This window comes from Eschrichtius robustus, chromosome 8 (genome assembly GCF_028021215.1).
Source record: "Eschrichtius robustus isolate mEscRob2 chromosome 8, mEscRob2.pri, whole genome shotgun sequence".
NCBI lineage: Eukaryota > Metazoa > Chordata > Mammalia > Artiodactyla > Eschrichtiidae > Eschrichtius > Eschrichtius robustus.
The window spans coordinates 110,480,855-110,497,194 of NC_090831.1; the positions used below are offsets into that span (position 1 = coordinate 110,480,855).

The 16,340-nt window shown below is 39.2% G+C and overlaps 1 protein-coding gene across 1 annotated transcript in view; it reads left to right on the forward strand.

The window, feature by feature from the left end:
- EXOC4 (exocyst complex component 4) overlaps positions 1 to 16,340 on the forward strand; it is an 813,300-nt gene that overhangs the window by 25,482 nt on the left and 771,478 nt on the right. The window contains exon 3 of the mRNA XM_068549476.1: positions 4,862 to 5,056. Coding sequence (XP_068405577.1) covers positions 4,862 to 5,056 — 195 coding nt within the window. The remainder of the gene's footprint in view (positions 1 to 4,861; positions 5,057 to 16,340) is intronic.

The following is a 16,340-nucleotide window of genomic DNA, read 5'->3' on the forward strand; positions in this document are numbered from 1 at the left end:
AGGAAGGATTTCTTTACTTGGGTTGTTTTTTTTAAAAAAATTATTTATTTATTTATTTATTTATTTTTGGCTGTGTTGGGTCTTCGTTTCTGTGCGAGGGCTTTCTCCAGTTGCGGCAAGCGGGGGCCACTCTTCATCGCGGTGCGCGGGCCTCTCACTATCGTGGCCTCTCTTGTTGCGGCGCACAGGCTCCAGACGCGCAGGCTCAGTAGTTGTGGCTCACGGGCCTAGTTGCTCCGCGGCACGTGGGATCTTCCCAGACCAGGGCTGGAACCCGTGTCCCCTGCATTGGCAGGCAGATTCTCAACCACTGCGCCACCAGGGAAGCCCTTTACTTGGGTTTTGATGTCATGATTTGAAAAGCTTGACTCTTCATGGATTTATTTAAGGAAGAAACAGAGTAACAGAATTTTTGAATCTTAACTATCCTGATTAAATTAGAATGGAATTAAAATGCTGTCACCACATTTCTAAAAGAACAGGGCTTTGAGAAATAAACATTTAGGTGGAATACGGTACCTTTCTTACATTTACCTGCATTTATTCTTTGATGGACATAGCCCTGTTTCTCCCCTCCCTTTTTCAAAAATCATATTTATTGAGCTAGCGTTTACATACAATAAAATGCATTATTTTTAGTTCAGTGAGTTTTGTCAAACGTATATATCCTTGAATGTGTTTCCATTGCCCCAGAGACTTCTCTCCTCCTTCTTTATAGGCCATACCCCCAACCCCATTTGCTCCAAACAAATAACTGATTTGAAATCTATCACCATATATTATTTTTACCTGTTATAGAACTTCATAGTGTGTATACTCCTGTGTCTGGCTTCTTTTGCTCAGTATAATGTTGAGATTCTTCACATTTCTTCCCTTTTATTGCTGACTGGTATTCCCACTGCCACCCTAAGTTTTAAAAGAACATTTCTTCATAACTGACTTTCTGATCAAAAAGCTGAAGCCTCAGGGCAATTTAGTATTAAAAGTTCTTTTAGCTTCTTATGTCTGCAGCTTTGGCTAAACTGTTTAGGAAATAGTTTTGGTGATGTTCATTTTCCACACAGCCTGATGCCATCTCCCCCACCCCCAAACACACACACACATTCTACCTTCCTTTTCATTTTTCCTCCATGTAGTATGCAAAAATGAGGAGTGAGCTGATTACATTGTATATATCCTAGTGTGAAATGCCATAATGGTCTTTTTTTCCAATCAGAAGGGAGTTTGCCAAGCTTTACTGACACCCTGAAAGTTTATCTCCCACTATCTGGATCAAGAGCCTAGTTGGGTGTTGTATGACATAAAATTTATTTTTAACAGTTTCCATAGTAACCATTACACACAGAGGGAAAAGCTGAGAAGTATAGAACCAAGGTGATATAAGTAGAATATCAGAAATTAGATTCTGAGAGATTTTAACTAAGATTTAACATAGAATGGATTTAATAGCTAGAGTTCTTAACCCAGGCACCAAGAACTCCTAGAGGATCTAGGAATGGCCTTGAGAAATGTGTTTAAAAAATCAAATAAAACCACAAATGCTGATAAAAACCAGCATTCCCCTACCTCATCCTACCACAGTACTAATTCCAACACTTCAGAGGTACGGAATTTTACTCTTTTAGTTTTTGTTTTTGTTTTTTTTCAGATATTTGTGTTTCTAAGTAATATGCTTGTACTACTTTTCTGGATTTTTCTATTTTAGACATTGTATATGAGCTTCCAGTTATGGTTTCTCCTTCACTCTTTCCCCCACCCCACCTCATCTTCTTCCCTCATCCTCTCTCTATAGTTGTGTCCTAGTTTTTGGTTAAACAGCTGGTGCTTATTTTATCATAACAACGTAAATATTTACATCTAAACCATCCAGCATACTATTTTTGCTTGTGCAATTTTGTTTTCGTTTTCCTTGGAGTTAATGATTGTAAAATCCCATTGCCTTTGTTCTTAATTGGTTTCCCCCTTTCCTGGATCCTCTGTTTCTCCTTTTGTTTTTCTCTTATATTGATGGAATACATTCTTCAGTAGCTTGCTGAGATATGGTGCATATGAGGTTTATTTTTTAAGAGCTTGCATGTCTGAAAATGCCTTTATTTTTTCCTCACACTTGATTGATAGGTTTTCTGGGAAATAATTCTCTCTTAGGAGTTTGAAGATACATTATTCCTTTGTCTTGTAGCTTTTAGTGTTGCTGTTGAGACACATTCTGATTCACAGTCCTTCGTATGGCTTTTTTTCCTCCTTTGAAAGCTTTTAGGATTGTCTCTGTATCCTTGTGTTCTTACGAGTCAGGATAATGTGCCCTGGGTCTTTTTTCACTCCATTGTCTCGAACACTCTGTGTGCCTTTTCAATCTGAAAGTTCATGTCTTTTGCTCTGGAACATTTTCTTTCATTTTATTATTATTTTTTCTCCACTTTGTCTCACTTTTCCTCCCCTGGAATTCTTATTTGGACCTCTCGGATCAACCAACCCCATTTTCTTTTATCTCCTATTTTCCTTTGTTTGTTTTTTGTGTCTTACTCTTTGGAGATTTCAAGAGTCTCTTCTAACCTTTGTATTGGATTTTTTTTTTCTATCATATTTTTAATTTCCAATAGCTGTTTTTCATTTTCTGAATTTTTTATAGCATCCTATTCTTGTTTCATTGGTGTAATATCTTTTCCCCCAAGGGATATTAATTACAGCTTTTTAAAATTTCTTTTTCCTGCCTAGTTTCTGTTCCCCTACTCCCCTCAGCACTTTTTTCTTTGTTTTGATGCCTGTCTTTCCATATTACAGGCTTTCCTTGACTGTGTGGTGATCCTTGGCTAACTGTTTGGATGGAGGAGGGAGGTATACTACAAAGCTGAGACGGAGCTCACAGCATGTGGTGGGGCTTGTCTAGCGATGATTGGGTAGGGACCCAGCAGTTTCCTTGGTGAAACCTCAAATATCACTATCGATAGGTCTTTTCACTTGGTTGTTTTTCCCAGGGGAAAGCCATCAGTTTCCTGTGTTGGGGCTCAAAGTCAAGCTGAGTGTTATCGGAGCCAACCCAGGAAGGAGGCTGAGGGTCCAGGGAGGGCTGAGGACCTTACTTGTCGGTGGGTCCACTTTGACTTCATCTTCCTCTTTTCTGTCCAGTGCCTCACACCCTCCTCTCAGCTGTCTGGCATTTCCTGGTCCAGATTCTTTCTAGTTCAGTTTCTTCAGGTTGTAAACCTCCTATTTGGCCAGTGCCGTGGGGGAGGGAATTACATGTCTGTGTGGTTTGATGAGGATGTTGGATGCGGGCTCAAAATACTTAGTTTCAATCCTGTACTCTTGCCTTCAATATTCTTGGTGCCTCCTTTTCAGTGTTAGCAAACCCCACTTGATGCCAGCCGTCTTCTTACCAGCTTCCAAGGGTTTCTTGCCATCCTTGCTGTTCCCTCCTCTCTGTTCTGTCTTTTCTTGGTATTTTATGCTAAAAAATAAATAGAATTATTTTGTTAACTCTTTGGGATTGATGGAAGGAGTAGAGGTGATTAGAACCTTCTTCAACAGATTGTCAAAGGGGTCTGTAACTCCCCCAAAAGCTAACAGTCATTCTTCTGTGCTAATCAAGACAGATTACAAAATCTGTTTATTCAGGGCTCTTTTTACATTGGACAGTTTGATAAAAGCATGATTTAGATATTGTCCTAAAGTTGTAGGATTGGATTAGATGCTGTCTCAAGATACCTTCTAATTTTAGCATTCAATCTTCATATTTTCCATGTTTGCTGGAAAAATGTCAAAATTTAGTTTTACAGTCACCAAAAAATAGCATCATGAGTCTGTGTACCACCACACCAAATGTTGTAAAAGAAGACAGATTTTTAATTGTTAAAAACATGGTAGACTTTCTAGGGTGATGGGAATGTCCTATATATTGATGAAGGTTTGGATTATTGCAGGTGTGTGTGCATTTGCTAAAACTCATCAAGTGATACACTTTCATGCATAAATTTTACCTCAAACAGAAAACAAAACCAAAACTGTAAACAAACATGAAATTCTAATTTAAATAAAAATACATGTAAAGGAATGTCAAAAGTATATGAAAGTAGTTCCATGAATTGTGAAAGGTCATGATTCTTTTTATTTTTTCACGCTATAAAAATCAAATTTTTAATTAGGGTAGAACATGAAAATACACTTATCATGTACATGGTAAGTGACTACCCTTCCATGCTCCTCTTCTCCTCCTCCTCCTATGTTATCAAGCTGTGCCTAGGCTGGTCAGCAAACTGTGCAGATCTATGAGAATGCCTGCAACTGTCTTATTTAATACCTAAAATCAGAATACACGGAAAAAATTCTTGGTATGTTTTAATTCCCTTTATTTCACGACTGTCTCTGGAAGCGTCTACTCTTTTCTGGAAACTGGGCTTACCTTCATTTTAGTCAGTTGAGACGAATGTCCATTTCCTTCGTTATCAACTTCAGCTAAAGTTCTAGACCTAGAAGGATGGACCAAGTGACCTATCAGCTGAATAGGAAACATGCCAGGAAGAATGGGGAAGGAATAATAGCACGGACTCTCAAATCAGTCATTCCCTTCTAGATATATTAACTTTGGTGTGGAACTTCATATTTTCAGAGTATATGCTCTATATCCTGAGTAATTTTCTCCTTTCACAGGAGAGAAAATGCAGAGAAGTGGAGACCTGAGCAAGTGAGTCTGTGTCATAACCAGGATTAGAATTTCGCAAGCAGATTAACCACAGCAGAATGAGTGGCAGTGATAACTAGGAAGTGTTACTTATAGCAGTACTGGTGAAGAATACTAACCAAATTGTGGGTTTAGGCTGGAATGACTTTGGACTGACCCAAGATTGAAACTGTTCTCTTGTAGGTAAAAGAGAATCTGCTTTCATGCAAGATGTTGTTGCACTGCAAACGAGATGAGCTTCGGAAATTGTGGATTGAAGGAATTGAACACAAGCATGTCCTGAACCTGCTGGATGAAATCGAGAATATCAAGCAAGTGCCTCAAAAGCTGGAACAGTGCATGGCCAGCAAGCACTATCTCAGTGCCACCGACATGCTGGTAAGAGCACAGCCTGCGCTCCTGGGCATTTCTGCTAAGATAGAGTGCTTCCTTCTGTTCTCTCTGAATTCTGTATGAAGCACGTGACAAACTGCCCTCTTGGGATTCACGTGCCCTTGCAGGTGAAGCCTGCCTGGTTCGCTTCCTAATGTCAGTGTTTGCAATAGTAGGCGATTATTATTTACATTGTCTGCCTTTGGAACAGCGGCAAGAAGTATAATGGTAAGAAACCAGTACTTAAGTCATGTTGGAATGGTAATGAGAGGTGTTTGTTTTAGCTTCAGAGGAAGATAGTTAATGAATCCCATTTTGAAGAATGAAATCTGCATGAGAGAGAAGTTTAGGAGATTTATAAACTATGTTCCACAAATTCTGTGAAGGACTATTTACATTAGGGCTTTGTTTTTTTCCTTTAAGTTGATAAGAAAGAAAATAATTTTGGGGGGAATAATTCTGGAATAACTTTGTCCAGCAGGACTATTCCACAGCCTAGCCTTTAGCCTGTATCTTCATCCATTCTGCTACTTTTAAAAAAAAAATAATTTATTTAATTTATTATTAATTTATTTTTGGCTGCGTTGGGTCTTCATTGCTGTGTGCAGGCTTTCTCTACTTACTCTCTGTTGCCGTGCGTGGGCTTCTCATTGCAGTGGCTTCTCTTGTTGCGGAGCACGGGCTCTAGGCATGCAGGCTTCAGTAGTTGTAGCACGTGGGCTCAGTAGTTGTGGCTCGTGGGCTCTAGAGCGCAGGCTTAGTAGTCGTGGTGCACGGGCTTAGTTGCTCCGCGGCATGTGGGATCTTCCTGGACCAGGGTTTGAACCCGTGTCCCCTGCGTTGGCAGGTGGATTCTTAACCCCTGTGCCATCAGGGAAGCCCATTTTGCTACTTTTTGAATTAGGAATGAAAATTCAGAGAAGGTTGCAGCTGGTGGTACATGTGGCTGAGCGTCAAGATAATGAATAAAAAAATAAAAATACACATCTTGCTCCCTAAAAGCGCTAACTTTCCTAGGGCCTGTGGCTGTTAGCAAGGGCTGCTCATTCCACCTCCTCTTTCCACACAAACTTCCCTACTTCCTTCTCACAGTTGTCTGGCGACTACGGAAACTCTCAGGAGTAGATGGACTGTATTTGGATTTTCTTTTCACAGTAGGTGAAAGTCCCTTATCTTTGTTTCAACAAATTAGATTGACTGTAACACTGGGGAAAAAAAAAAAAACACTGAGAGGAATTAGTGGGAGAAAAACAGGTTAAATCCCCTAAGTGGTTCTAATTCATTCAGACTTTCAAGAGGAATTTTGCTCTAAGTCCGTCATAAGAAGCTTTAAAGGAAATTTGGTCACCAAGAGATGAAATGTGCCGTGATATTCTCTCATATATTAAAACCTGGTTGTGTGATAGTGAATAGTCAGTTTCCACAGTGGAGGGAGATTAATAATGGTCTTTTCTTTGGAGTGGTAAAATAATTGGGTATTTTTGGTATCTTTATAGTGTCATCTTCCTTAATAATGACTATACGGTGTCCAACAAAAAAGTTAGTCACCTCTTAGCTTTGCTGTTGGTTTATGTGTTAGGAAGGTATATATGTGCTAAATATTCAAGGTTCAGCAATCTGAATAGATAAGCTTATATATATTTGTGTAGCATTTACACATCTATTTGAATCATGATTTTTTGTAGTGGGCCTGCTTTTAAGTAAGTGCCATATATTAAAAATAGGTTGTTAGAATTTATTTTGGTGTTAATTATGTTCATTTTAGGATTTCAGATTTTAGGATTAGCCTTTATTCCTTAAGGGCTAATTTATTTAAGAGCTAATTAATAATGAACACTGTCTTTTCTTTTTTTGTTTTGACTTAAGGACCTCATTAAATACTTCTTTAAATTCTTGGCTGTAAGTTACAGAAATTCAGCTCTAGCTAGCTTAGGTAAAAGAATTGCTTTACTCATGTAACCAATCTGCTAAAAGAACAGGAGTATATGTGCAATGCCATCTGTATGTTTTTGCATGTTTTTTCATTGTTTTACTATAGACTTTCTTCCACATGTGGGCGGGGTTTGGGTGTGTGGGGAAAAGAAGGGTTGTGAGCTGTATTTTACATTTTTCCAGCTTTGCAGAGGAAAATAATCTTCTAATTCAAAAATGGGGGTCAGATCTAGATTAGGCAGCTTGGGTACTGTGATTGTCAGTTCCAGCTAAAACTATGTGGTTGGGGGCAGGGGGGTCCTGGGGAGTTGTGTGGGAAGGAAGGGCAGTCACCTCTAGAAAAGAGTAAGTGTGAGAGAGATATTTCCCAGAAGTTCCTCTTTTTCTGTTTGTAGTTCTTTATGTACTCTGGATACTTATCCTTTGTCTGTTAGATGGATTGTAAATATCTTTTCCCAGTTGGTGGTATATCTTTTTGTTTAGGGTGTCTTTTATTAAAAAGTTTTAAAATTTAATTCAATAATGTTTTTCATTCTTTATTTCCTTTGTTATGTGACTTATTTTGAGAAATTTTTTTATCCTACTGTCATAAAGAGAATCTCTTATATCATTGTCTTTAATCCATTTAAAATGTATTATCATGTATGGTGTGAACTAGGGATCTAATTTTACCTTCTCTGTGGCCACTTGGCTCAGACCATTTATTGAATTCATTTCCTACCGATTTATAATTCCATCTTGGTCACATACCAAGTTTTCACATGTGCATGGGTCTGTTTCTGAGCTCTTTATGTTGTTCAGTTGGTCTTGTCTGTATCTGCACCAAAACCATGTTGTTTTAATTACTATAATTTTATAATATATCTTGATAGCAGGTGAAGACATTCCCTCACTTTGCTATTCAGAACTGTCTGTGCTATTCTTGGCCCTTTTCTCTTCCATATGAATTTTGGTATCAACTTGTCAAGTTCCATGAAAAGTGTGATGGGATTTTGATTAAATTTAGGAGAATTTCATCTTTGTAATATCAGGTCTTTCAGAACAGGGTATCTCTCATTTATTGAAGTCTTAATTTATGTGCTTTATAATAATGCTTAGTAATGTATTCCTTAGAGACAGTACATGTATTTTGTTAGTTTTACTTCTGGCTATCAGCTCCTGGTTGCTTTTTAAAATAGTGGCTCTTTATTAATTATAATTTCTAGTTATTTGTTGCTGATGTATAGGGATGTGATAGATTCCTTTTATATGAAGTGTAAATTTCCTTGAACCTAATCCTTATCCTGCTTGCTTGGAAAATGATGATTTATTCTTTAAGACTTGGCTCAAATTTCATCAAGTTTCTGAATGTCCCAGGTAATTAGATGCTTCTCTTTTTTTTAAAAAGAATTATTATATATTTTTATTGTGGCAAGAATAGTTGACATGAGTAGATGCTTTTCTTTGTTTCCATAAGTTGTGTGTATTTCACTGAAATATAATTGCTTTTGTTTGTGTGGTAGGTCATTGAGGGCAGGGACTATATCTTACCTATTTTTGTCTACCCTGTACTTAGCATAATGTACTTCACATGGTCAGAGTTCACAGATGATTAGCCAAATGGGTAACTCTGTGGAAGACTTTGATACCACTAAACAGAGAAAAGGAAAATTCCTCTCTAGGAGCTCTGGTCTGATTTTTTTTCTCCTCTGGTTTGGGGTTTTTGTTAGGTTTTGTTTTTGTTTTTTTAATGGCAAGGTTCTCTAGTTTCTAACCGTTCCTTTCTGCAATATTTAAATGGACAACAGAAACAATAATTATAATAGTAGCTAATATGTGTTGAGCCCTCACTATGTGCTGGTACCATTTTAAGTATGTTACATTTGTTAACACTTTGAATTCTCACAACAACCCTATGAGAGATAGGTTTCTGATATCCTCCCCATTTTCCAGAGGAGGTAGTTGCTTTGGATGACCTGGGGGTTTAGCATATTCTAATATACAATGACGATTTCATGGAGGTAGGATTTAAGATGTGCTCAAAAGGTTGGAAATATTCTTCAATTTGGTCTTTTGTATATGAGTAAATAGTAAGGTCTATAATTGCTCTTTGATTGGACTTCATATGAGAAAATAATCACATTGCCTTTCCCCATGGTAATGTGCTATTAGAAGTAAAATCTACTTAAGGCATCTCAAGGGTCCAAATGGAAATCTTTGCTAAAAGACATCAGAGGAGGACTTACCTGGTGGCGCAGTGGTTAAGAATCCGCCTGCCAATGCAGGGGACACAGGTTTGATCCCTTGTCCGGGAAGATCCCACATGCTGCAGAGCAGCTAAGCCCGTGCGCCACAACTACTGAGCCTGTGCTCTGGAGCCCGTGAGCCACAACTGTTGAAGCCCATGTTCCTGGAGCCTGTGCTCCGCAACAGGGGAAGCCACCGCATGAGAAGCCCACGCACCTCAACGAAGGGTAGCCCCCGCTCGCCCGCAAGTAGAGAAAGCCCGTGCGCAGCAACGAAGACCCAAGACAGCCAAAAATAAATAAATAAAAATAAATTACAAAAAAGAGAAAACGTACTTTCCTTTAAAAGACATCAGAGGAAAGTGAAGACAGAACAATCTAGTCTTTCAAACCCCTCTGATTTGCTTAGATCTTTTTATCAAGAGATTTTGTCTTTCCATTTTTAAGGCCGGTGCAGATGCCCAGTAATTTAATCCCTACTCAGGTTAATAAATTCAGAGTAAATAAATCAGTGGTGACCCATGGCTCTTGTCAGCTCCTGCAGTTCCTATTTCACCATCAGCCTGGGCTGATAGCTATACACTTGGCTTCTAGATGGGATATTTATGTCTTTTGATAACCTGAGTATTGCATAAAATAAATTGTCATGACAGGAGATGTCTGCAAATAGGCATGGCCTTTTGTTTCCTCCTTCAAGGTAAACAGCTGCTGTTAGCCTATGAAAAGCTAAAAGTGATCCAACAAGAAGCCTGTATCCGTCACATTGAAATCAGAGACTTGATTAATACTGTAGCCTGTAGCTTTGTGATATGTACAGTTTAAATTAGACCTCTGCAGTCATTGTGCTGGGTTGATGCAAGTGCATTAATGACATAATTTCTGGTTGCTGCATCACATTTCTGCAGTTTGTCCTTTGTATTCCACTCACATTAATTGAAGTAATTTTGCCAGTGAAGCGTGTTTCAAACCTCTGCATTTAAATTGAAATTTTAATTCCCTTATTGTCTTGAAAAGACGGCTGAAGATGCCTTGTTACAGGTTTCATTATCACTCAGAACACTCCAGCTGCTGGTTCTAATGTACAATGACTGATTAATTCTGGGAAGAATTATTAGTGTAAGAACAGCAGCTTCTTCCCAGTGGCATGAGCTAACCAGGAAGGTATTTCATGATAGTTAATATTTTCACGAACTATTTTTTTAAGGAGAATTTTGTGTGGCAGTCTGCGTCGAACTGAAATTGCATAGATGAGCTTTGAAAACCACTTACACAAGTTCTGATTTATCAGCCCATAGAAGTCAATTCATAATTGCATTCAATCAGTGGAAACCAAGCCAGTGTGAATAGTTTTGAAGCACTTTACCTGACAGTCACAAGGCTTGTGACTAAAATAAATTTTTCATTTCTAAGGCTTCCTGAGATTGTAGAGATTTTGAATGTCTCTTGATCATTTTGTCTTTTTTTAACTTTATATGCCTTTTAAAAAAGAATCCATAGGTGTATAGTCAGATAAGGATTATTATGATAATTATAATAACAACATATATATGTTGGCTGCCTTCTTCCCAGAGGATCCCAGAGTGCTTTGCTGAAAGAATGGTATGGTGGAATTATTTCACTTACCCTATGAAGATGTGGCCACATCTGGGGTGAAGAGAGTAAAACAGCTATTTAATTGCATAGTTTTTTAAGATCCTATAATAAAAATAGGTATATGTGTAATATTTTTAGTTTACAAGAGCCTTTGCAATTGTTGGACAACATTCAAGGCTGTGAATGTCAGCGTGGGTCTTAGTGGGGGTCAGGTGGACCTGTGCTTGAATCCCAGCTTTGACCTTTACTAGCTGGATGACTTGGGGCTACTTATTTAATTTGACTTTGCTGAAAGTTGGAGTTGAGAATAATTGTATGCCCCCAGAGTTGTTGAAGGGATTAAATGAAATATTAAGCTATGTATGTAAAGCACGCACAGTATACATAGTAAGACCTTAGAAATGTTATTTATAATTGATTGATTATGTTTACTGATACTGTAAGAAAGGATGTAGTGATTGCTATCATGTTATACCCTCAAAAACCCGTGTGAGGTGGACTTGTTTTGAGCTGATAAGAGTTGAAGTAGGGCTGGCTAAGTTAGGCATTTTTGATTCATTTTCTTCTTGCCCTGAATGAAAGACCACTCCACATTTTATATGGTCAAGGAATTCCTGCAGGCAGAGATAGGATTTTTCTCAGAAAACAAGTCTAGTCTGCTCTAACACAGGCACAGATGGATGATCAAGACCCCAGAGTTCTAGGCCATATTTTCGGGATTTGGCATGAACAAATTTCAGTTTCTGTGTCATCAATCACCTCTTCAGCCTACATCAAGTATATGTTCAGTGGGTACCCACTGACTGTCCAATTATGAGCAATGTAATTTGTTGGTAAACTATCCAAGACCAGTTGGTTGCAAAATCTAATCTTAGGTGACTAGATGTGTTAATCTCTTGGGTATTGTAATCAGATACAAGCCAGTTCACTATAAGAGAGTGCTTATCACAAATGTCGATTTTAGTATCAGAGTAGCTGATGTTCAGTTATTCTTTCTGTCATCGCTTAGATGGCAGGACCAGTGGACCAGTGAGGTTGGTCCTGTTGGTGCCAGTAAAACTGTGTCATCAGCAAATAAACTAATTCCTCTTTTCTCAGATTATGGGCAGGCAAGGGGTGACCATGCATCCACTGATTCATGTGCAAGAAAAAAGGGGCCAAAGTGCATATCCCTTTCATCTGGCTTGAAAGATTCTGAGATCTCACAGGACTGATTTTTCTTATCCTGACTCTGGGAGTGGTATTGAGGTGAAAGCACTGGGAATATCAGGAGCCGAAACTCTAGCGAACTTATTAGACCTAACCCGAAAGTGGCTCAGTGACTGCAAAATGTTTCAATATTCCATATAGATTTCCCTACATGATAAAAAAAAAAAAATGTATCAGTGATCAATAATGAAACAGCCACCATTCAAGCCCATTTGTTCCTAGTGTAGAATACTGATCTGAAAGACTGATGCCAGTATTCTATACTCATAATTTGTCAGCAAAGAATTTGGCACATATTTTGATAGACAGACAAATGAATGTGACGATGCCATTGTTGATTACTTGTGTTGTTGGTATGTGGATCTGTGAAGGTGGCCTTAAACTTGAAGGAGCTTATGTGCTAGGAGGAAGAGGCAGATGATGAAGAAATAAACAGCATCTCATATCATCATCAGTGCAACAGGAGTTCCAGGAATACGGGGGCTGGGAGTGGGGTAGTCTGGTGTGCTATTTTAATTGTCTGGTCAGCCGTAGCTGCTTTCAGCTGCATTTAGGAACCCTGAATTCCCTCAAACACCTACATCTGATTTTCTTGGCAAAAAGATGAAGGAAAAGCTGAAGATAAAGTTAGTAAACGAGTAACCTCGGTTTTTGGATCCCAAATTAAGTAAGTAGCTTGAGTGTGGCAGCGTTATGTTTCTCCTAGAGAGTGAAAGTACAGGGCTTTGTAGTAACTATTTTTCTTGCTGCTCATTGCCCTTTTAATTTATGTTTGTTTTTGAAGGCTGAGGCTTTTTAAAGCCACACTGTTTGATAGGCACTGGCTTATTGTAATAGCTTTCCTTCTCTTTTAGTTTTAGTTTGCCCTTTCTATCTGGTCTTCATTTGCCTCTTTTATTTTAAAGCAAATAGAAATTCTGTTTTATTTCACTAAACCTCATAAGGTTCAGCAGTTTTCAGCTGGCTCACTTGGGTGTAGGGCAGTGGTTCCCAAACTCTGCACATTAGGGAATCCTTCAAGAATCCTAAAGCCCAGGTTGCACCCTAGACTGATGACATTGAAATCTCTGGGGGTGGGACGCTAGCTTCAATAATTGTTGGCATTTTCCAAGGGATTCCAGTGTTCAGACAGATTTGGAACCAGTGATGTGTAGTGTATAGCCTATGCTATGCAGTAGACCAAAACTAATTGTCCTTGACTTCATTTAACACTTACATTTGAAACCAAATATTTGTGTAAGACAGATATCACATGGCAATATTGACCTTTATGTAGAAATGTTGTAGGTTGACTAAAGTTACTTTGTTGCTGTCCCCTAGTGCAGTTTTTGGATAGAGCTGATGAGTATTTGGCTCTTATTCTGATTTTATAGCCCGATTATTTGGTCAATATGAGTTTTGTTGAATGGCTAAATTAGATGCTCTCCAGGTTTGAGCTGACTTGGAACTCTTTAGAGCTGTCATCTTGGTGCTCTGATTTCTTTATCTTTACTGTGCGTTCTTATCTGACTTACTGCTGGGATTGAATGGATTGAAATTGGGGCAGTACATTTACTTATTGACAAGTGGTGGCTAGGTACAGCATGGTATAGTAAAAACAAAATGGGTTGAAAAACCAGACGTTCTTAATCCTAGTCCTGACCCAACAACCCACTAGTTCTGTGAGGTTAGACAGATATATCACTTTCTCTCTGTTCTCCAGTATCCTCTTCTGTAGAGTGGATATACAGATACTTACTCCGTGTACATTATAGAATGGTTGTGAGAATAAAAATGAAACTTTGTGCCGGTAAAGTGCTTTGGGAAACAGAAGGCAGTATACACATTTCCAGTGGTGTAGGTAGCATGATAGTCATTACTGTCACACGGCGCCAGGTGACAAGAAAAAGTGGTAGTCTGGGGCTTCTGACGTTGAGCAGCATTTCTCTCCTGGTCCTACCATCACTAATGCTTACATGTTGTAATCAGTTCAGCCATATGCGCACGTGCTTACATTTACACACTTCAAGTCTGTAGGAGGAATGATCTCAGTCCAGAATAACACACAAGTCCCTTGCTGATATCGTCCTTCTTATGTCTGGTTTCAGCCTCACGTATGGATTTGCTCGAACAGGATTTTGACTGGTCAGTCTGTGGCCAGGTGGGGACCCTAATGTATGTGTAAATGGCAGCAGATGGCAACGCCTGTTGTTGCTGGGAGCCCTCTCTCAACCTGGTGGTGGTCTGAGAATGCTGATCAGTAGTTTTTGCTTGGCTTTGACAAGATAGGGGGAGCTTGCTAAGGAAGTCTGTTTTCTTTGAGATCCATCCCAATACTAATTACTTGTGGTTGCCTAGCTCTTAAAATGAAAAAAAGCCATATTCCTCTCACATTCTTTTGTGGGATTTTAATAGTTCGTGTTAGTAAAGAGCTGTAGAAGTGCTGAGCATTTCTAATGGGTTTGGGGCTCTTGCAGAATGTGTGTGTTGATTTAAGTGATTTGAAGTGATTCTCAGAGACCTCCTTTGCCACCTCATAAGAGGAGAGTGTCCTGTAACTTTTTGTTGTCCGCAAACAACAAATAAGATGACAAGGTAAGTGACTTTGGGACATTTGTTAAATGAGACTGTCTTTCCCAGTCGTCTCTTCTCTTGTATTTTTATTTATTTATTTATTTAGTAAAATTAATTAATTAATTTTTGGCTGCGTTGGGTCTTCGTTGCTGTGCGCAGGCTTTCTCTAGTTGCGGTGAGCGGGGGCTGCTCTTGGTTGTGGTGCGCAGGCTTCTCATTGTGGTGGCTTCTCTTGTCGCGGAGCACGGGCTCTAGGCGCAGGGGCTTCAGTAGTTGCAGCACGTGGGCTCAGTATTTGGGGCACGGGGGCACTAGAGCGCACAGGCTTCAGTAGTTGCAGCGCATGGGCTCAGTAGTTGCAGTGCACAAGCTCTAGGGTGCGTGGGCTTAGTTGCTTCACGGCATGTGGGATCTTCCCGGACCAGGGCTCGAACCCGTGTCCCCTGCATTGGCAGGCGGATTCTTAACCACTGCGCCACCAGGGAAGTCCCTCTTTTCTTGTATTTTAGAGTAGAAAACTAAGTTCCAATGCTCTTTTTACAGAGCACTGATGGTGAAACCAAGTGAGGCCCCGTGGGTCTCCCGGGCATGGAGGCCCTTTTGTCCCCCGTTTCTTGTCCAGCCTCCATGACCTGCCCTGAGTTCCAAAGGGCAGATTTGAACAGTCGCTGATCAAGGGAGGAGCAGGCAGGAACCCACCTGAGGCGAGATTAAAGGGACCAGAGAAGCTCATCAAGATGAGGAGACAGACCACCTGAGAGGAGACTAAGGGAGAGCAAGCCCTGCTCACCCCCTAATCTTGTCAGAGACCCCCCCCCCCCCCCCCCCGAACCACTGCTATAAAACCCTCAGCAGATCCTCCTGGGTTGGGACACATTGAAGGCAGGAGCCCACTGTGGCTCCCTTTGCCTGCCAAAGTCATAAAGCTCTTCTTTTCTACTTCACCCCAAACTCTGTCTTTGAGATTCTGAGATTCGATCTGGCACCAGTGTACAGAGAGGCCAAGAGCTTTTGGTAACAATGGGAACTGAGAATTGAAGGCATCATAAAATTAGGAACAAAGAAGGATTTTTTCATGAGCTTTTCCCTAAGCAATTACAGTTCTTATAAGGTATTAGGTATAGTTTAATTTCATCAGGAAAGTGATTGTGAACAGAGCTGTTAAGTCCATTTAGAACAAAATAATGCTCTTAAGTTGGCATTATGCATCAGAAGCCCTAAATAACTTTGGACTTGGAATTCTACTTCTTGAATATTATGTTAAGGAAAGAATTAAGAATTTTAATTGTGAAGTGTTCAAAAATATGTATACAAGGATAATTATCACAGTAAGATTTATGGAAGTAAAAAAAATTAGCAGTTACCTAAGTATAGTGAGTTGGTTTAAGTCATTTATGGAATATTCATAGTATGGACTAGCAAGAAAATACTAAAAAGCATGTTTAGTGATGGGCAGATGGTCCCAAAATATTTCCAAATGAAAAAAGCATATTGAAAAGTAACAGTATTTTTGTAAAAACTCTGTGTGGAAAATGATTGGAAGGAGTCAGTTTAAAATGTATTTTATCTGATCAGTAAAAATATGGATCTTTTTTTCCTTGTGATCTGTTTTTCAAGTTTTCTTGATTGCACATCTATTACTTTTCTAATTTGAAAGGAAAAGGTTAAGAAAAACATTTTTGGGCCTCACTTTTTTTTTTTTTTTTAAATATGTAAAATTGGCATGGGGCCTCAGTCTTAACAACTTTTAAAGACACCTGAAAATAGAAAATTCTTAC